Source organism: Ovis canadensis, chromosome X, assembly GCF_042477335.2.
Source record: "Ovis canadensis isolate MfBH-ARS-UI-01 breed Bighorn chromosome X, ARS-UI_OviCan_v2, whole genome shotgun sequence".
NCBI classification, from domain to species: domain Eukaryota; kingdom Metazoa; phylum Chordata; class Mammalia; order Artiodactyla; family Bovidae; genus Ovis; species Ovis canadensis.
Genome location: NC_091727.1, coordinates 22,965,755 through 22,988,659, shown reverse-complemented (window position 1 = coordinate 22,988,659; position 22,905 = coordinate 22,965,755). Strand labels below are relative to the sequence as shown.

General features: G+C 42.4%; 1 protein-coding gene across 1 annotated transcript in view; it reads right to left on the bottom strand.

The window, feature by feature from the left end:
• Positions 1–1,994: 1,994 nt before the first annotated feature.
• Positions 1,995–22,905, bottom strand: part of PTCHD1 (patched domain containing 1) — a 54,840-nt gene continuing 33,929 nt past the window's right edge. Inside the window, exons 2-3 of the mRNA XM_070289859.1 lie at positions 18,599–19,259; positions 1,995–6,631 (exon numbers count right to left, since the gene is read on the bottom strand). Of these exons, the coding sequence (XP_070145960.1) occupies positions 4,977–6,631; positions 18,599–19,259 (2,316 nt within the window). The 3' untranslated portion in view covers positions 1,995–4,976. The remainder of the gene's footprint in view (positions 6,632–18,598; positions 19,260–22,905) is intronic.

The following is a 22,905-nucleotide window of genomic DNA, read 5'->3' as shown; positions in this document are numbered from 1 at the left end:
CTGCAGTCACAGCCCTGTATCTGCTTCTAACTAGCTCTGTGCATGTCATTTCACTTCTCCAGCTTTCCATTTTCTTAAGTGAGAAACAGGAGACTAAGCTTGATTCTCTCCAAAGGTTCATCTCATGTCAACATTTTGGAGGGAGGAGAGGCTGGTGCATCTCACAGCAACAGCATTCCATCCACCAAGGGCCCTTCATTGGTTGCCTCCTTGGTGGACATTGCTTTTTTTGTACTTTGCAAAGAAGCCTTCTTTCTCCAGATCAACTCCTCCAAACCTTTGCCATGCTAATTTTAATCTAACCTGAAAATCGACACACAGGCCAGAGCTCTCTGCTCCGTCACTTCGTCTTCCTTGCATGGCACCCTCACAGATATCAAAGAGGGCTTCAAGCACATCACCTGGGCAGCAGTGGGGCAGGTGAGAAACAGGCTGGGGAGGACATCCTGACAACTGCCTATTCAGGTGAATGGATTTTAGCTCATTCACTTTCCTCTTTGCTTTTTCCTGGACTGGCATGAAACAGAAATAAACAGTTGTAACCACCACAGGGAGGAACTCTGCAATGTGTTGGCTGAAGCAATTCTCAGTTCTTTGCCAGAGAATCCAGTAGTACTAATTTAATGTTTTCCTTCCGTGTGGAAAATAGGAACTTTGTCTTCAAATACCTGATGCTTTTTATGTAGCTAAGACTCAAAAGCAAATTACCGTAAAGGAGTGTCTTCAGACAAGCCAGGCACAGTAATGAAATATGTGCCGCCCCCAACTCCATCCCGGACTGCCTGTGCCTCTTTCTTTCAAGGATTACCACCCAACTCCACCATCTAGAGCCTGTGCCCCCTTCCCACTTGCCCCACTAAGTGATGATCTAGCCAAATTTTGAATGTCTTAAAATGACCAGGACAATTCATTGCATTTTTATATAGCCCTAATCCTGGGCTCAAGCCTACAGAAATCTGCTTCTCTGTAGCTTTACATCCTGAACTCAAGTGCTACTGTGTGGGATGGACAAATTACAAATAATAATGTCTTGAGTTCCTTCTTTACACGAGGCCTTGCCACAAGTGCTTTCTGAACACCTTCTCATTTAATCCTTTCAGTAAATCTGCAACATCACTCAAATGTACACTCTCGAGGGCAGATTTTTTAACAGTCTCATTAGTTCACTGCTGTCCACAGTCTCCAGAACAGTACCTAGGTGATATTAGGCACTCAGTAAGTATTTGATGTATTGAAAGATAGTTACTGTATTATCGCCATTTTACAAATGAGAAAACAGATTCACAGAAATCAAACACTACTATAAGCTGCAGGGCTGCTTTAATAGGATCCGAAGGAATAAAAAGCCATTTGGAGGAGGATATCATTTGTGTCCAAGAGGCTCTGCCTCACACCACACCCCCCAGGGCGGCTGCCCAGTCCACCCGTTCTTGAGATAGACACAGCCACGCTTCATTGCTGGGGCTGGAGGAAAGTGATGTCATGGTCCCAGAATGCCACTTAAAACAATTGGGTGGTGGTTAGTTAAAATAAAAGAGTTATCAAGGGCCTTGTTCAGAGCAGCATATTGCATAAGTAACTGTAGCCATGGAGGATGGCATCAGATGGGATTATCTCACTTCTGCCTGAAAATTGAGGGAATAAAAATGGTAGGACAGGCAGGAGGAAAACAAGCTAATACAAACATCACAGCCAAAGCAAAACAACCCCCCCAAACCTTAAAATCCCCAAACCCCAAAACCCAAAACAAAACTTATGAGCTGGAACAGTGGAGAAGGAGTTGCATTGGCATTTATCTTATTTTTTTTTTCCTGTGGAACAGACATACTCTTTCTAGCCTGAGGAGCCCTCATGCTGTTTGCTGGGCCATTGCTATAGGACTAACAATAACGCCCTATTTCAAGTATCATTTTCTTTCTTGCAAACCCCAAGTTTCTTGTGAGTTTACACCTTCTGCTGTTTCACTCATTGAAAGAATATCACCCTTACCCTGATTTTTCTTTTTTTCCTTATGGTTGGCCAAGAAAGCCCAAGTATTAGTTTTTATCTTTAGTTGAGCAGGAGAAATATTTCTGATGGATGGAATATTTTCTTTGGTAAACAAACAATAAATAGCAACTCAAAACCAACCAAATCAGTTTCTTTGGTAAAGTGAACATTAATGTCTTGGTTGGAATTAATTGAAAAAGAAAACTTTTGCAAGTGTTTGCTAGGATCGTTCCCTCCCTCTTGATAGCAATTGTAAAAGTAAAACTTCATGAAGTAAGGACTTAAATTTGCAGGAGATGTGATTCTGAGCTATTTCTAAAATGTTTTATCCATGGTGGGGCTAAACCAATGTTATTAGAACAATTATTAATAATCAATATTAACAAATAAATAATAATGATCTCACAATAAATAATAAGTAGTAAATCTTGGCATGCAGAGTCCCCCAGTAAAAATAATTCATTCTTTTCACAGTCAGAATTCCATAAGCTTTGATTTCAAGTGCTGAAAAGAGAAGTTGACAAGTTTTAAAATGCCCTTCATTTAAAAATACAATATCCCAAGGTATACAGAGACCCAGTCAAGTTGGAAAACTACTATCTGTCATAAAATAAAGTTCCACACTAAGTCATTCTGGTTGACCCAATTGAATGCTTGAATTCTCAACAAAATCCACTTAATTGGTGTGTGTGTTGTATCAATTTTATGGAGTCACTGTAACTCAAGGTACTCCACGTGGCCAACACTAAATCAATGGCTGATTTAGAACACATTTTTCAGAAAATGACTTAGCAACATATGATTTAGGAATAAAACCAATCCCCTCTTCAGCTGTGTTTTATCAGTAACCGCCTAGTTGCAGGCCCCTTGGAGAGAGAATTGATCGCAGATCTATTATGAGAACTTGCCCTTTCTCGAGGATTGCATTTGTCCTTAGATTAAAGCTCATTATCTTCTAGTTGAGTGCATAACACGTTGGTATGATCACTTAGTGTGTTTGCAGGAGAGATTGAACAAGTGTGTAATGCACTAGCTATGATCCCCTGCACATATATTTAGAACTGTGTGAACAACAGTACATGAAATAGAAAGCACAGGTTTGCACTTGGTGTAGTTACATCTGAATCATTTGGGCATTTTTGCTGTCTGGAAAGACAATGGTAAACCTAAATCCCAAACATTACCCAGACATTAAAAAAAAAAAGTCTGCCTTGTGGCCAATAAGTCCTATGTTTCTTCCTTGGAAATGTACTTTGAAGGGAGTAATAGCCCTCTTATGAGAAGATCTAAAATTGGCCTGCCCTGTCTTAGGCATGCTGAAATGATGGAAACCCTCCAGTGGTGTGACCCTGGGTGAGTCGCTTTATTCTCCTAGGTCTCAGTTTCCTCCTCTGCAGGGATGGGGAAGTTGCACAGTACGTCCGCTAAGGTCCAGAAAGGCAAGGTGCTTTGGGGAAATGCTTATCACTACAGATGTCTAAATAAGCTACGTCTCTAAAAGGGAAAAATACTGTAGACATTTGCCTCAAGTGTGACCAGGTTTTAGCTTCATTTTTATAGACTGAAAGAAATGCAGGGATCTGGGGTGACATACACAGCCTCTTCAGATCAAACCATTTCTGTTTAGATCCTGTAGATACTGCAAGCCCACAGTATAAACATCTAGGCTTGATAATGTACAGAAAGGCCGTGCACGGAAGGAGAGGGGGCACCAACGAAGGTGTAGGGGGGCCAGGAGGATTAAAGTGCAGCCGGGTGAGCAGGAAAGCTTGACTGTCATCATTGATAGATTTATATTGGTGATTACATCTTCCCATCAGTTCCATTTTTGTCATTTTCAGCCCTTTGTGTCTTTGCCTGAAGTTCTCAGTTTCAGGACTTACACAGTTTCAGGACTTTTCTTCTCTGCGTCTCTGAGCAGGCAGGTCTCCTGAGCAAAGGTGGACTGGCACTACAAGTGGCAAGCTGTGGCCGATAACTTTTCCTTCCTCAGCTATGCGTGGGCAGATGTTGTTTCTGGGCATCCATGCAAAAATGCATGTAGGGCCAAACCACAAACAGCTGTACCAGCTGGCCATTTTTTGTTGTTAAAATGGAAACACTGTCTCTGGGTTCATTTAGACACCTGCTTTTTCTCCATCATGCCAGGTATTTGGGTTTGGCTCTGTGGTTCTGGGTACTCAGAGCCTCCTGCCAAAAGCTGCAATTACTATTGCAGATCCATTTGGTGACAAGTGACAAAATATTCCAAAATAGACTGGCCTTAACTTTGCATTACTGAAGCTGTCACTGGTTTAAAGGTATATTAACCAAATCATACAAACATTAAAAGTATATTGATGGTGGGTGTGTGTGGGGTATGATAAATTAACTCTCGACAAGAAAACTGCCTCACCCAGGTGACTTTAGAGGTGACTCAGTTTCAGCCCATAGGTGATGGCCATTCCACCGCGTGTCAGTTTCTGAGGTTCTGGCTGCTTTTTCTGGCCAGAACTTTTACAAGCATCTCCTTGGGGTGTTGGGGAGCTAGATGAGATGGTGAAGACCTTAAACCATAGACCCTGCTTGGAGCTACTGCTTTGCAAAAATTCTGGAAGCCTTATTGTTTGAACAGTGCTCAAAGCTATTTCTGCCTTGGCAGCTGACCTTTCAATCAGAAGGGTTTTGTCACCATACCAGCAACATCTGCAGTGTGAATAAAATAGGATTCTGCTTGCTAATAAGCTTTCTCTTATTCAATCTTAGTTTAAGAGACTATGAGTCTCCTAGGGTGTGTGTGTGTGTGTGTGTGTAAGTAAATTTTCTCTGATGACAACCTTTTGTTTTAAAGGTTGACAATTTCCCCATTTCCCCTAGTCCTTTACTGTTTTTGGCAATGCCTGTTTCTTATCCTTAAAAACCAAAAAACAACTTTAAATGTGTTTCCATGAACATCATCCCTTTGCTCTTGATAAGACCTAGGGTGAAACTGTAACAGGCAGATGCCCTCACACTGTTGTAATCTGGTCAACCACTCGGGTGCTATCGATATCCACCATTTCGACACACTCAATTTCCTCCCGATTCTCAGGATTTTTCTTCTCTTTCCTTTTTTTCTTAGAGGGTGGCAGGAAAGTCAGTATCACAGGTAAAATGGCAAAGCAGTGAAAGAAGGTGACCAACGCTATTAAAAACAAGCACCTGAACAGTGTACAGGTCAGATTTGAAGGCACAGCTGCAAGAGGAATCAGACCAACAAGATAGCAGAGGTAACTCTGTAAAATCGCTACCCCATGCACTTCCAGGGCATTTTTTACCCACTTCGTTCTTGTGAAATCCTTGCCCAGAACAAAGGTGGATAAGAGTGGAGCACAGTTGTCAATTGTGTAGTTAATTCCATATATTAAGCATAGCACGGAAATGCAGTCCAGTTGCACTTTCCATAATGTCATGAAACCTATAACTCCAAACTCCACGGACACAACCGTTAGAGTGAGCCAGACGTTAATCAGAGAGTCTGCCACCAGGAATGCCGAGAAGAAGAGCAGGAACAAAGCACTGATGCAGGAGTTGTGCAGGGGGGCTCCCAGGGAGGAGGCGTATCGATCCATGTACACGAAGGACGGGTTGAAGACAATGAACTTCACCTTGGAGGTGACAGAAAGTCTCCTCAGGGTCTCCAGGAGATCATAGAGTTCTTCTCTGTTCGTTTCCATGGTCTTGGCCACCAAGAACATTCTGGAGGCCACTACGTCAACCTCATCATTATACTTTTTAGAGAAGATTATGTCCTCTTGAAAATGGGAAAATTGGGGGGCTTTCAGGAAGGAATTTCTCAACATGTCTGTGAAGTTTTTCTTAGGCAAGCCAGTGGACACATTGAGTTTCCGAAGGTAATTTAAGTAGCTCTCAAACCAGGATATTCGCACAAACCCCTTGGTGTATTCTAGCACGTCTTCTTGGACACTAGTGTTCCAGTATTCTATAGACTCGTATATGTAAAATCCAATCACCGGACTGTAGTTGCTAAAGTACTTTTGCTGGGCAGTAGTGTACTCAATGGTTTGTGTCGCCGTCGCTACGATGTTACTAAGGTCTGACCCTTCACTGACCTGCAGATAGCCCATTAAGGCAAAGGAAATATAAATAAGGTAAAATAGAACTACAAAAGGCTTGACATAGGTGTTGGTTATCCAGTCACAGTAATAGCGTTTGAGGAAACATACCAATAGGTGACTCTCGTAAGTGTTCGCTTCCTCACCGTCTGCAGTGTCCTCACTGAATCTGGCCGTTAGGAGAAACCTGTACCATGCCGGCTTCTCCTGCAATGCCTCAGGCTTTGGGACTTTCCTACAGAAGATACTATGCTGGTAATTGTTTTCTATGTAGCCAGTGAATACCAGGCTGGAACCATAAAACGAGAGTACATAGAGGTAGTTGAAGAAAATTGCGATACAAGAATTGCAGCAGAAAATCCTGGCTGCCTCAATGTTCGTGAAAGGGCTGGCCCCTATGCCGAAGGTGACCAGGTACATGGCAGTGGTGAGAGAAAAGGAGAGCATGGAGTCTGCATAGACTGCTGCAGTTCTCTCTTTAACATGTTGGTCTTCTCTAGTTTTCCTCCAGGAGGATAACATTTCAAAAGTCCCATATAATCCATGACCTGAGGGGGCAGAAAAAGACCAGATCAAAAGTTTAAAATACTAAGGTCTCTAAAGAGGGGAACCGACTTGGTCCTGGGGAACAACTGGGTCAAAGGACACGTAACCCATCCTAGCGGTGACAGGTCAATGTCAGTGCTCTCTCCTGTGGAGACCAGACTTGTGTTTTGGTGAGTCAGACATGTTAAGGGAGAGAGGGCAGATAGAGGAGCTAAGACCTTCATGCTTCCTTCTGGCTGAAGAAAGCTGGGTGGACTTTTGCCTAAGAGATCTGAGTAGACTTGCACCTGTGTCTCTTGGGGCTTATGCACATTGATGGTTTAGGACTCTGGTTGCAGTTTTCAGAGTATTTGGTTGGTCAACACTCCAGAGAGGATGCCTGGCCACTCAGCATTTACCTTGTCATCCCCACAAGGCTGGAGGTTAGCACAGCGGAAGGCAGTGGGCAGGGGGTCTGAGTTAGTGTCTCATCACCTCATTTAAGTTTGGCCAAGTGGAAGGCTTTAGGGAGAAAGAAGCGCTGTATTTAATCTGAGCCTTGACAGGAACTAAATCACAGCCTCTTTTTTTTTTTTTTCCTTCTTCTCCAAGAATCAGTGCAGGATGCAATAAATCTGAGAAACAGAGGGGAACAAAATAAGTAGGGACAAGTTTGTGTGAACAGGAAGGATGGAAGAAGGAACAAGATTCACAGGAACTCTCCCTGCAGTGGATAATGAATTCAGGTTGAAGGTTTATGGCTTGTCTCTGGTCTTCGGGGACCTGTCCAATCCATTTGGGTTGGATGATGTCTCAAGCTAGTGGCGACTGCTGGCTTCTTTACACTACTTGGCAATGGCCTCTGAGGGCCAGGGCCGGATCAGTAAACTCTCTCCTGAACTACTTAATGCCCTTCCTCCTTGGTTAGTATTCCAGTAACCCTGCAACAGCAGACTTACAGTGAGTGCTCCTGTTTGACTTAATGCCTGCAACTAGATCTAGTTTAACTTCTCTCATCTCTCTTGGTGGGGGCCAGACATTTCCCAGAGGGGCTTCCCTGGGTTTCTAGGCCACCGTAACATTGAAACCCGCCCCCCCTCCCACAAGTGACCTGTTGTGGCTTTCTCTCACCCCTGTCTTGGCACTGGGATCTGCAGATCTCATTTTCTGCTTCTCTGCCTTGGCATATTCAATCCCATTATTGAGGATAATAAAATCTGTACCCTGTGGTACAATCGTCTTGTTTTTAAAAAGGAATTTAAAATCTCCAGCCAAGCGTAATGCTGAGTGAAGTGAGTCACTGTGCTCTTGTGTGTACAATAACTGAGCGCTCGTCTGCCCTCGTGCCCAGGCTGGTATTTATATACTGATTGTGAAGTCTTGGCCTCAAACCCACACACCCATTTCACAGCCATGATATAGGCCTGTTTCCTCAGAGGAATTTGGCATTTATCTTAATTTACTGGGCATCATTTTACAGCCACTTTTAGAGGTCAGGTCAAGACTGTCAATTTGATAACTAGCACCATGACCCCTATTAAAGTGAAGACACCTAAACTCCCTAGACAAGAAGTAAAAAGTCCACTTGTTGACTGGCATACTGTTTTTAATTATGTTTTAGATAGTTAACATCTAGTCTTAAGAGGGAAAACTGTTTATTAAGTTTGTTTCCACTGGGTTCTCCGGAAGGATCAGCCAACCTTTGATTAAAATAACTGATCCCTTGAAATGAGGGTAAAGAAAGTACCTCTGAGGCACCTGCCCCCTGGGGAAACAGTACTGACCATTTCATCTGGGGCCAGGGAGAATAAGTTCTGATAGGAAAACACACTTTAGAGTTTCGTTGAAAAGGCAAATGGAATTGTATAAGTGTTTTCTTTCTAGAAAGAAAAAGAATTTTTAAAACAAGGCTTTGGTGCTGAGTCATTAAATGTGGTAAGAAAATAAAGATGCATAAAGCAGGATTAGAATTACTGGTATGGTAGGATTTAAATTAAATCTGTTTTGCAGCCCTTTTTACAGTGGGTATGTTTTATAATGACATTATCTGACCCTGACTCTTGTTGGAAAATACAGTAAGAATTCCTTTATTACCTTGGTATTGAATAATCTTAGAAGCTAATTGAGAAAAGGATTTTGAATTAACAGAGCTATTAGGTAAAAAGAGTAAGACTTTTGAGGGTCCTGAATGAAAATAATCAAACTCAAGGACTGTGGAAGTAGGCTCTTAGTGTGTCTCTTGAGTTCTGTTGCTGCATTTTTTTGAATACTGCTACAAAATTTTAATATTATAGCAAAAATTCAATACAATATTAAAAGAATATCATACCATATCAAAGATGTTTATATCAGGAAATCTCCTAATCAGCTGACTTTATTTTTTTTCAACTTTTTGGTTCATATTGGAGTATAACTGATTAACAGTGTTGTGATAGTATCAGGTGAACGGCAAAGGGACTCAGCCACATGGCTGCTGCATTTTAAATGCCTTGTCCTTCTGAGTCTGATCACTTTCCTTGCGCATGACATGTTCTTGGTTCTGGGGGCAGTTCCAGAAGTTTCAGATTTTACTCATAGCGGCTTTTGGAAACTCTGCTTCTCCTTCATTCTTCTCAGGGGTGTGCCTGCATGACTTAGAGAGGCCAGAAGAGGAGGCCCTGAGAAAGAGTCTGTTTTACCTGATCATTCAGCCTTTGTTGCTAGTGGTTGCTGGCCCAGTGCCGAGGCCCCCACCATTACTTCTGATAGGCCCACCTTCCCACTAGCAGATGCCTACACCCTCAACTCCAAATTCTAGTTGTGCACTGTCTTTAGAGAACTCTTTGGATTTCAGGGACAACTGGTAACACTTTACCTGGGCCTCCTCACTGAAGCTCAGTCAGTCAAGGGGGGAAGGCATACCAACATGGCTGCCAGTGCCTCCCAGGGAAGAATAGCCTGGAGTGCCTAGCTAGCACCAGACCTGATTCACAGCTGGGTACTTGTGTTGAAGAGGTTAGCCTGTTACCGTAATGGGGTAACTGTGGGGCTCCTGTTCTCTGGCCTGGACTCCAGGGAGACATGTTCCATAAGCTGTAGGACTTGAAGAATGCCCTGTTCCCCAAGAAGGCCTGCTCTGTCTGTCACCACAGCTGAATTCCCTTTGGTTTGACCTTCACGGGATTCTTTTAAATGCAACCCCCTGTGCAATAGTTGTCTATTGAAGCCACTTCCCTTTACTCAGGGGAGTGGGACAAAGAAGGGAGATGGGGAGGGAGGGCAGAGAACATCACAGGTAAGAGGATCTCACAGAGACTTAACTCCTTCACAGTGTTTCCTGCAGCCAGCCCTGGGCTTCATTTTGATATCCATGTCAGAAACTGGGCCAGTGGAAACCAAGGAAAGGCAGGGAGGAAAGATTTGAGGAGATTCTGTTCCTCTCCACTTTCTTCTCTCAGCAGCTGCCTCCCAGCACCCAGGGATCCTCCTCTCTTTTGGTCACTGTACTTAAAGCTGAAGAGTTACCAGAGGGAACTGTTAAACTACACATACTGATGCTATCAAATTCTGAAGGTAAAGAAGACTTGAAAGCATTCAGTTAGTCTTTGAAAAGCACATTCAAGATGTTTGTTTCTGTTTTGGTTCAGTGCATGTCTGTATAGTTAAATGCATATGAACACGTCTATCAGTGTGCGTCAAGACATACACACACCAGTCCAAGTTCTAATTATTCATGAGTGACTGCTTTGTGGCAGCACAGGCTTTTAGCCAGGCCCTGGGATAAGGACAGTAGAGCTCTTCACTGGTGTTCAGACAGTTTGTACTAGGAATGCAATTTAAATTTTATTAGCAGTAGACTTTGGGATTTTCATCTAGTAAAATCAAATACTAAAGGGTTTAGGCTAATCAGTTTTATTCTTTTCCAAAGAATTTTCTATCTTTTTGTGCAGTTACCTTTCAGATTTTGGAGGCAATGAAAAGACAGCACAGATGATAAATAACACTAATGGTGGAAAATCCTCCAATCATTTAGAGTGAGTCTCAGGAATACTCAAAATTAAATAAAATCTCACTCTTACCCAGACTCTTTTCTGGGACCTGACTGAAGCCTTCAGGATTGTTTACAATCCACTGACCCAGGAATTGACAAATGAATAGTGTAGTGTTCACCTAACTTTACCCAGTAGATACACTTCTGGAAGGTTATTCATAAAGTCAATGATATTTTTAATGTATTTAATGGTTTTGCTATCAGAGGCAATCTGGGTGATTTGTTTATTTTTATTTTTTGTCAATGAATATCATAGGCAAATCAATCTACTTGGTACACTGGGATTTTGTAAGGCAGATTTTTCTTGAGGCCCAGAACCTCCTGCCTTCTCCAGCACACAGAGCCACAGCACAGAGGCTAATGCCTTTGGGCTCTCCTCGCATTTTAATCCTTTAATCCTAGCAGGATTTCCTCATCCTGAGTTCCTACAAGTAAGGAATAACTGAGAAGATGGGGAGGGGAAATGGGATGGCTCTAAGTTTCAATGTGAAAACATTTAATATCAGGAGATAATAAAGCCATTTATAGCATGCCTGGGCAGTGCCAGATTTCCTATATGAAAATAAAATTACTACATTCTTCTAGAAAATCCATAGAGTATAATGAATGCATGAGCAAAATCTGCTTAAAACATATTTTATTCTTAGACAAGCTCCACTAAGTAGCTCATGTTTATAAAAAGCTTTTCCTTCCATGGCATCCACATAAATTCATGGTTTTTTTTTTTAAAGAAATTTAAAGTGTGTATGTGTCTGGCTTGAGTAACATTTGTTTTTAGAGAGAAGTTCATTAATTGGGTTACATTTACACTTTTACTGTTATAAACATTTACTTTCTATGCTGAGTTGTTTGGTTTATCACAGCCTGTTTTGTCTCACAGTTAAGAATGAGAGTAAAGGTGTACTTTGCTTAAGCTAAGACAGATGCTCACATCAGGGCGAATACATACAGCTAAACTCTTTCTACTAGAGGCTTGTCGCATTTTGGTAATTCTAATCACAGCATTGACTTTTAATCTGAGAAATGATTTCCTTCACTCAAGAGCTGCAAATAAGAGTCCAGGAAATGAATAGCTGTTTTGTGTTTAAAGATAAAGTATTTATATTCTCTGTGTGTGTGTGTGCGCATGCACATGCATGCATTATATAAAATCAGTGTGCACAACTGAAGCTCATAATATGTGCTACGGTCATTGCGTGATATCTCTTCATACAGAAGACATATGTAGTATTTATACATGTGGCATATCTTATTCAAATACATTTTATATATTTACATATAAAATGTGTGAATATATACTATATAGTATAGAGAGAAATGTACTGAATTTCTCTTCAAACATTCAAACAATATGTATACATAATATGTTATAAACACATAAAATATATATACACAACATGGACTTATTATATATCACATTACATATAATATAGGTAATGTGATGTATAATATATATTATACACCCAGATTATACACACACACACACAGATATATGCACAAAATGACTAGTAGGTTGATGTGCAATTTATTTTACTGGTGAGGAAGAGAAATGTTAGTGTTGTTCCATCTACATTTTGGTTCATGGCTGGTGAAATAGTCTAGGTGAAATGCAGGGTTTCCTTGGCAATGACTGTGAATCTGCTTGCATCATGAGCTACTGCAAATCCATCTGGTCAATACTACCTGGCCCCAGCAATGACTTTCAGAGATGTTAATCCAAATGCAACAACCAACTAGGTGTCCCTCCTTCTGTTTTTTTTTTTTTTTTTTTTACCAGCTCAGTGTCCTTGATTACAGCTGTGATGCCTTCATGGAATCGGCCACCCCCTATTCCCTAGACTAGCTGGCTAGACCATCCAGAGGATGCCCAGGAGACCTGGGTCAGAGACGAATAGCCTTGCATTCCTCTGCCTGATTGTTCTCTGCCTCCCTGGACTTGTGCCCCTAGTCCCATTCTTGCCGTCCTTTGTGGTTAAGGATAGAACAATAAAACGTGTCTGATCCATCCCCTCAGACCTATTTCTCCCCATCCACCTTGTACTGTAGTATGACTGGTAGAAGATAAGAATAAAAAGATGAGAACTAGACACAAAGTAACACAATATCCTTTTAAATTAGTCCCACAGTGATCATAGAGCATCACAAAAAGGATATTTGGGGGAAAAAAACACTTTGAAAATAGTATATGGAATTACTCTCTTATTTCAAATCAGATGTAAGCAACAATGGGAACAACAAAACACCTATAAATCAGTTTTTTTTTTTTTGCAGACACCATAGAACCTGTTAGTAATTTATACCTAAGCAGAGTATTTCCACAGCATTCTTAACATACTTTTACTCCATCATGTCGATTGTCATATTGTTGCAAGTAATGAACGTATACCATAATGTAGGAGATTGAATCTTAAGAAATTCCTGCTTTTGGACATCAAAAATAGCCAGATATTGGCACCAATTTTGTAGGTGAAGAATGGTTGAATATTGACAATTTTGTATTTGCTTTGAACTTTAAGAGTTCCAGTTTCTTAGAACTAAATTTCTTGTGCTGGACCTTTTACCTCTTTGTAAGCCTGAGCTCTGTATACTGCACCACATTCTAGTTGGCAGCAAATAAAAACAATTTCTCAGAGAACTGAACCTTATCTTCTGGTTTCTGCTAAATACAGATAATCTTAGGATGTATACCTGAAGGAAGCCAAACATCCTTGCTATTAGTCTCTTCCTAGCATTTAATCAGAGAAGGCAATGGCACCCCACTCCAGCACTCTTGCCTGGAAAATCCCATGGATGGAGGAGCCTGGTGGGCTGCAGTCCATGGGGTCACTAAGAGTCGGACATGACTGAGCGACATCCCTTTCACTTTTCACTTTCATGCATTGGAGAAGGAAATGGCAACCCACTCCAGTGTTCTTGCCTGGAGAATCCCAGGGTGGGCTGCCGTCTATGGGGTCGCACAGAGTCGGACATGACTGAAGTGACTTAGCAGCAGCAGCATTTAATCACATCCTTGCTTCTTTCCTATCCTTGAATTTGAATGGCCTGGCTGGATAATTTAGAAGGAAGAGGGAACCTTGGATCTGACATTAGACCTTCTCAAAATCCCAAACATTTTAAAGGGCTTGAAGAACATTTTTCTTAAAGAATATTTTTCATCTCATCTGATCTTGGAGGCTCTTGTATCTTAATAAATGCAAAGCCACCCTTATAAATTAGATTACCACATATAAACTAATATTCAAAATACCTTTCAGCACGACTTCAATTTTCCCCTTTTAGCTGTACAGAATATACATGAAACACCAAACCTACCAGATGAAGAAGGAAGAAAACCTTCCTTCTGTTCCCTTCTACATTCCCCAACATTCCATTCCTTTCCTGATTTGTGTCTAATCAGCAAAGCTGTGGAAATATTAAGCCTGTAAGGAGAGCTGGCATGTACATAACCTGTGCCAATTTCTTAAATCATACCCAACTGCCAGGCAATGTTGTAAATCCTTATCCCTTAAAGGAAATTCCATAATAGATTAACATGATGAGTGTCAAATGTTTACAAATGGCAGTTCAAGTACCTCGATGCCTGGTGTTAATATAGTTTGGAAAGAAAAGATATTACTTTACACACAAAGGGTGTGGATGAAATAAGCTCCTCTCCAAAGTATAATAACTAAAAAATGTCAATGAGCATTTATGATACTGTAGACCTTTAAGAATTTCAGCTCTAAATAAACTGATCTGACTCATGGACAGGGGTTTTGGCAGAAGTAGGGCTGTCTAATATGCCTGACACTGATTAAAAACATTCTAAATCCTGATGTATCTATGCTTACATCATTGCCCAAATGATTCATCTGTGTAGGATATATTCTTATTGCCAGAGATGTCACGTATCGTCTTGGCTACAAACACACAGTCACATCCCATTATGGTGAACTCTCAGAGTTTATCCAAATCCTTTCCTATTCTGGAATTTTGTCAGGTTAATACGGTTTGACACACGTGGTCTTAAAATTTTCCATTCTAAATCTGCTGCCATTTTGGCATTTGGCTGGGTCTGGCCTTAAGTGACCGGCATCACACTGAGAATGTTTAGTTTGTTGAATTTTAAATCTATAATTGTGTATCACATTATAGACCTATTGTCGGCCAAGGAAATTTCATCTGGAAAGGACTAAGAGATTTTTTTTCCAAGATACCTTTCCTCCTAAAAGAAGCCATATATTTTTTAGTTTTATTTGACTGTATATTAATACCACAGAAAATCAAGAAGTTTTGCTTAAATCTGCTTAGTTTAAGCATAACCATTTGATGCTATAGACGGGCAAATTTAGAAGCTGGATAAGTTTAGTGAGCCACACACTGCAAAACCCTTAGCACTGCATTTCTTCTTGGTCATTTGAAATATTTATTGGCATTTTAGGACTGGTCATCAAAAAAACAGAAACATTGGTACCGAACACAACATTTATGAACGTGCTCTTGCTTAGATTTCATTTTACAATCAAATCTGAGAATGATGAGTTTATCTGAGAAATACAGAAGGGCAGCCATCCTAAATCCAGGTGCTGCTGGCTTTACGAGCATATTAAGCACCCATTACATGGTGCAAAGTATTTATTGCAAATGGGCCTTAGCTACTAAAACACGTCGCTTCCTTTCATGTTGTGACTAAGTAATTTGAGATCTCTTTGAACTGAAAATGTACAGAAAGGTTGTCTACTGACTGTTAGCAGGGAAAACTGCCATCAAATCAATGCATGTGACATTCCTCACAAATTATAAACAAGGGTTTTTGGGGCACTGCAGCTCTTGGTCTCTTTCGCTACAGATGCTAGGTTTTTCTGAGTTGAATTAATGTGAAATTCACTGATACTAGGTCTTGGTGAAGCTGTGGCACTACTCTTTCTGAATTTGTCTTTTAAAGATGCTCCTTGGCTAGCAGCATCTTTCCATCTCTTCCATCCCATCCCTCCCCATACCAGTACTGTCTGGTGTATTCCTTTTTGCATTCAGTTTTGCTTACAATATTTAAAACTTCTTTAAAAAGGACAAAAATAAATTTTAAGAGATTTGAAATACTGTGATTTCTTTTACTTAATAAAATTCAAGACGTCTTGAATATTTAATTTCATTTTTACTTCCAATGAAATTGATTTTTAGTGAAATTATGGGGAGAAGTTTTAATGTTACTGTTGTATTTTGCTTAAAAATTAATTTTAAGAAGCTCTAAATATTGTAGTTTTACTGAATGCAATTAGTTTTTAGGAAGTTTTAAATATTGTACCCTTCTTTGAGCTCATGATAATTACTTAGTGAAGCTGCTCAGTCGTGTCTGACTCTGTGCGACCCCATGGACTGTAGCCTACCAGGCTCCTCTGTCCATGGGATTTTCCAGGCAATAGTCCTGGAGTGGATTGCCATTTCCTTCTCCAGAGGATCTTCCCAACCCAGGGATCGAACCCGGGTCTCCCGCATTGTAGACAGACACTTTACCGTCTGAGCCACCAGGGAAGTCACTCAATAATTACTTAAGAGTGTCAAAAACCAGGAATGATACTTCTTTTTCTAGCCCTAACATCTTTTTTCCTCACTTAAGAACCTGTCTCCCTTCAGTTTCCTGTGAACCCTTATCCCTGTTTATCTTCCTCCCACAGAAACAATCACAGCAAAAAACACTGTATTTTTAAAATGAAAAGCTAAAAAAAAAACAAAAAAACCAAACACCCCAAGCATGTGACTAATCGTGAGCAAAACATCTTAATTTAAATCTTGACTCAACCCTCTGTGGAAGCTACTCACAGCCACTCCTTACTCAGGCTGCAAGGAACCGCCCTGTATTCCACCAATGACCCACATCATCTTGAGGTTATTTTAAAGAGGCAAGTTATGCTGCCATCTTAGCAGACTGATTTCAGGAGGAAGTATAGAAGCCTCCTCCTCTGCTGTGTTCGGCAGAGATGAGTAAACTGATCTGGTAAATTCACATCTCTCTCAGTCTCCACACAGTGCCCCACTTTTCCACAAAAGCTACTAGTATATGTTTATTGCTTGGGTCTCAGTTCCTGTTGTGTCCGACTCTGTGTGACCCCATAGACGCCAGCCCACCAGGCTCCCCCGTCCCTGGGATTCTCTAGGCAAGAACACTGGAGTGGGTTGCCATTCCTTCTCCAATGCATGAAGGTGAAAAGTGAAAGTGAAGTTGCTCAGTCGTGTCCGACTCTTAGCGACCCCATGGACTGCAGCCTACCAGGCTCCTCCGTCCATGGGATTTTCCAGGCAAGAGTACTGGAGTACTTTGCCATTACCTTCTCCACAGTTCCTGCAGAGCATGGAGTAAAAGTGAAAGTGAAACTGGCTCAGTTGTGTCCAACTCTTTGTGACCCCATGGACTGTAGCCTGCCAGGCATCTCCATCCATGGAATTCTCCAGGCCAGAATAACTCAGGGATCAAACCCAGGTTTCCCGCATTGCAGGCTGATTCTTTACTGGCTGAGCCACCAGGGAAGTCCAGAATACTGGAGTTGGTAGCCTATCCCTTCTCCAACAGATCTTCCCGACCCAGGCATTGAACTGAGGTCTCCTGCATTGCAGGCGAATTCTTTACCAGCTGAGCTACCAGAGCAGAGCATGGAGGGCAGCACATAATTCTGTGGCCCCACCAGCCCCTGTGTATTATCATTTAACCATCATGCAGTTAAGATGTCCTGAGTAAATTCCTTTTTTTCCTACTACCTCTAAACGGGGCATCAGGCATACTAATGAACTCAATCAGAGTTATTTCTCAGCCAGTTAGAAATGCCACTTCATTTGTCATGTCAGTATCTGATTCCAAATGACATTTTAATTTTGCTAAAGGAATTGATGAGAAGTTGCCAAAGAAGAGGGAGAAGCTAAGTGTTTGGGTCCTTGGCCCATGAGAAACTCGGTACCAGGCTTGCTGGACCTCTGCCATCATCAATATCAGATGGACAGAGCAACTGACATTATATTATGAGCACTGTGGCTTTACATATACCAGAATCTCCATGAGGAAATTTCTGCAGCCCCCAAGAGACTACATAATAGGATTCATTTTAAAATATTCTCCTGAGTTCATAGCAAAGACAAGAAAAAGTTACCTTCCTATTTATGTCTAGCTTGTTGCCTTCAGAGTTCTTGTCTACTGACCATATCCTTCCGTGTGATGTTCGCATCCACCCTGCCCATCGGGTAGGGAAACCAAGGGCTGGTGGACACTGTTGGTGCCCCACTCGTGGCCCTCCAAGTCCTCGTTCTTGAGCTCACAGAAGCCTTCTTACTCCAAATACTGGTAACCTGAGAGATTTCTCCAGCTTCAGGAATGTGATCAGTCTTTCCCAGGAAGTGCTAGGGAGCTAATGACCCAGGGGAGAACCCTCAATGAATCATACATAGGGTTTCTGGGTCCATACTGCAGCTTAAAGAGTCCTCACCCCTCAAGGACACCTCTGAGGTCTCTCCAAGGTCCCCAGTGGGGCTGAACCACAGATGCCCACAGTGGTAACCTGCTGATTAACATACCTCAGATTGTCTTCCTTCCCCGTCTCATGTCCCTGCTTCCAGGTTGTGGTCTCCCGGGCTAACCTCCCCAATAAACTATTTGTATCCAGATCCTTGTCTCAGGGTCTGCTCCTGGGGAAGCCCGACCTAAAACACTGGTACACAGATATTAATATCTGCTGAATTTAAATTAATATCTACAGCTACTTCATGGAGGTCCAGGACTAGAAGCCAGGGCTTTGGGCTTCTGGCACATCAACCAGATAAGGTTGCTTCTTGAGACCCAGCACCACCTTACAGAATTTGTCCCAGGGCTTCTGGACTAAAGGAAGATGCTATAAATGAAACAAAGTTGTTAGACAGCTGCTCCTAGCCTTTCAGGAACCCTGTCACCACCACAAGAAGGAGGAAATAGAAGGAAAAAAAAAAGGACAATAATTACCTAGCATGACGAAAGGGACTCCCAGGAAGGTGGAATTGTATTTCCCACCAGTCAGATTGATGATGCCAGCCGCAGTGAGGGTGGCGAGGCTTATGGTCACCAGCCCGAGCAGGCCCAGCCAGGGTTTGCTGCGGACGCAGTCTTGCATGGAGCAGCAGAGGATGGCCATGGTGACCACCAGGATCAGGCTGGTGACCAGGTAACGTTCTGATACACGGCTGGTCTTCTGGAAGTCTTCCCTCAGCGAGGAGGATGTGTAAGGGTACATTTTGACTTTGCTGTTAGATTTCTGGAACAGTCGGACGGTGTCACAGAAGCTGGACTCCCACCTCTCCGCCACCATGTCGTTGAGACTGTTGATGGACTGCAGGTAGTAGGTGAGCTGGACGGCCTCTGCGGATTTCACTCGATCCTTGCTGTGCACAGTGACGCCTCCCAGCTGGTGCCCATTATAAACTGCCCTCCCATCTTTTAAGTGAGTGATCGGGTACGTGATAGCAAAATTGGTCCGGTTGGTGGCCCGAGCATTCTTTAGCTCCTCTAGGACATGCACGATGTCATCCACAATGCAAGTCTTATCATTATTCAGGATACAGATGTGAGCAAATGTGTAATTAAATCCAGGCCTTGGAACCTGGATCCTGGTCACAGCAGCATGCAACTATGGGGAAAAAAATGAAAGTCAGTGTTGATGACCAAAAATAAGACATTCCTAACTGACAGCTCTGTGGACCCAAAGGTCTCTATTTTTTTTTGTAGGGGAAGGGAAAGGGAGTCACTCATGCCATCTCCAAGCTAAAGAGTTCAAATGAAATGTTAGGACCTTACATCAGAACTGAGTAGTAAGGATGTAGGACACCCATCTGACTCGAGGGCCTCCTAGTGTGGTCCCTGGACCAGCAGCATCAGCACCACCTGGGGACTTGTCAGAAATGAAAGTTCCCAGGCCCCATCTCAGATCTGGTAAGTCACACTCTCTGGGGTGGGGCCTAGGAATCTGGGTTTTCACAAGCCCTCCAAGGGAGGCCGATACAAAAGTTGGAGAAGCACAGCATTATTTCTCCATGTTGTGTTCTTTAAGTGTGCTTCAGTGGGTCTGTAACTATCTGAGAATCTCAACAGGTCTACCATTCAGTCTCCTCCTTGAAAATATAATGGCAAAAGTGAATTAAGCACAGAGGTCCTATGTAGGCCCATCCCTTGTGGCTGATTTGGAGGGCAGTGAAATGTTTTCCCCATTCAGTGCAATCACTTTGAGGCATACAAGACAAGCAGTTCACCTTGAGGATCCTCATAGTCCTGCTTCTATAGGAAGGGAGCTGTAGTTGCAGAGCTTGGCTGGGGTACAGGGCAGTCATGCTAAGGAAGTACAGCAGGATTTATTCTGTAAAGCTTGCCCCAAGTCAAACATGCCATGCCCTGGTTCTGTATGCCTGTGATCCAGGTGCCCGTGGGAATACAGACACTCATGTAACATCACCTACTACATACCAGGCACAGTTCCATGCCCTTCCTACAGATCATGTCATTTAATCCTTACAAGAAACTGCAGTAGGTACAAGTACCCGCCTTGTGTTACAAATGAGGAAACTGAGGCACAGAGAGGCCAAGTCACCTGCCCAAAGTTGCACAGAGCTGGGCTGCCCTAGGCAGTCTGGCTCTAATACTTGTCCTCCTAGCTCCTCACCAGACACCTCCAGGTTGGCAATGCCAGCAGCTGGATAAATCCTGATTTGGGGCTTTCACCACCTCACCCCTAAGAAATTACAAGTGCTCCATCAAGTTCAGATATATAGGAACATGTGTATTCTATGGTCTAAGGTGAGAAAGTAAGGCCTTCTCCCTGTGAAATGAGGCCAGTTTCCAAAATGAGGCCAGTGGTGGCTGTGAGAATTACATGAGCACACCTAGGACCATGCCGAGTGCAGAGCACTCTCCTGAGTAGAGCTGGCCATTGTTCCACACCTGGTGAGTGGAGAACACTCCCCACAGAAAGGGAATGAAAGCCTCACACCCAGAGTTGCCATACTGTTGCTGCACCATTGTGATTCATAACCTTCTGAGTGTCTCCATGACCCTGATAGATTTGCTTGGAAATCTGCTGTAGCTGGTTTATTTGCCAAGACATTTTGCTGTGCATGCCTGTGGCAGGGTGAATGGGATATTGATTATGGTTTTAGAAAATGTCTGAGGGGCACCAGCTATCAAAGTCCTTTAATTTGTGCAGAGCATGAGTTGTTAATCCTAATTCTCAGTGTCTCCTCCCTCACATCTCCTCATAGGCCACAACCCTGAGGTTCAGGAAACACTTCACTGTATTACATTTGGCTGAAATATTCTGAGGCCTTTCCTACACACACACACACACACACACACACACACACACACACACACAGTTGATGTCCCAGAGATACCTAGGAGACTGTTTTCACCAAACTCTAACCATATACTAAATTTTTGTTTTGATGCTTTGGGATTGATGAGGAGCAGAATGACTCAAATGGTTTTAAACATTGAGAGTGTGTTTAGACACACCAAGAGTGTGTTCTAAGCTTGGTCCAGTGAGTTTTGATTAAAAGAACTCCTAACTAAAAAAGAAAATTCCCAAATATGAAAGGTTACTGAGGAGGAGGGAAGAACCAAGAGGAATTTAGTGACAAGAGGGAGTTAAAAGAAAGACTTTGGGGAAAAGATTCAGAATATGCTAGAAAAGGAGTGGTATTGAAAGCATGCATATGTGTAATATTTAGTGCATTGTTTGTTCCCATGAACGGTCTAATAAATCTCCCTTGGAGTGATTACTAAATATGTCAAGAGAAAAAGATTGCCAAATAAGATGGTGTTAAGCCACAGGGCTGAACCCAATTATAGCAAGGGGATATTTTCCATCCATTCTCTGAGGCGACCATGCCACGCTAGGTGGGGAGTTGTAAACCATTTAGTGATCTGGCAGCTCTGGGACCCCTGGGACCACAGACCAAAGAAAGCAGACACGCTGTTAACCCCTGTATCACCAGCACATAGGAGGGAGGCTTGGAAAATGAGAACCTCAGTGAAATTAGAGAGGGGAGGTTTCTTAACTCTCAGTACCAAAGCTTCTGTGGGGTTCACCTGCTTTGAATTTCTGAAGGTCAGGTGGGTAGAACATGTGGCACTCTCGCTTCTCAGTGGCAGGGACATGCTGGGTGACAAAGCAGCCAGAGACGGGGTGTTGGCTGAAGCCACCCACCTGGCAGGGGGCGTCTGCGTGATTCTCCTGGGGGTAAGAGGGGAGTGGATAGTGGGAGGCTTGGGAAAGGAGAGTGGAGATTCCCTCCTGGGACTTCTGGAGTGTGTGTGGCTCTTCCCGGAGCCATGGGCAGACACACTGCACATGCTACTTGGACTTCTTCCTGTATAGTGTTTTAGAATGCCCAGATTTACTTTCCTAAAGGAGCCCCACTCAGGACAGCAGACACATTAGTAGATGATCTTAGTCCATTCACAGGGGAGAATAGAAACCAGAGATCACAGCTATGTGTTGTCGTCATTGGTCTATACTTACTTTAAATTTCTGTACCGGAAAAGAAAAGCAAGATGAAAATGATGACAAGTTAGCTTACAGTGACTTCATCTTAGCCTTTAAATAAAATTTTGCTCTTAGGGGCAGAAGAGGGAAAGAAAGATAGGAAAACATCAAAGCATGATAGTGAAATGGTTACAACACACTTCAGTCTACAGAATGGACAGTCTCAGTTGCTGCAAGCTTATTATTAGTTACAGACGCTTGGAAAAGAAAAGGAGAGGGAAACATCATGATGTAACAGTCCTGACCCTTAATATAGTCTGGATCTGTCATGTGGCTCAACATAGAATCCGTTTCTATAACTCTGTATAAGTTTTTAGATTATTCACTCAACACACATTCAATAAGTACTCATCAAATCTACTCTGTTGTCAATAATAGGATAAATTCCATGAATTTAGGGTGCTCACACTTACATATGGGAAATCACATAAAAGATCTGATGTCCAAAACAAAGGAATGATCCTAACAATAGACAATGCTGATCACTCTAGCAAAGCATAATCCAGTGTCAGTCTTGATCACAATATGTTTATTGTAATTTGCTGCCAAAGAGGCCAGTGTTTGTACATGTGTGTGCTCAGTTGCGTCTGACTCTTGTGATCCTATGAACTGTAGCCCACTGGGCTCCTCTGTCCATGGGATTTCCCAGGGAAGAATAGTGGAGTGGGTTGCCATTTTCTTCTTCAGGGGATCTTGCCAACCCAGGGATCAAACCCATATATACTGCATTGGCAGGCGG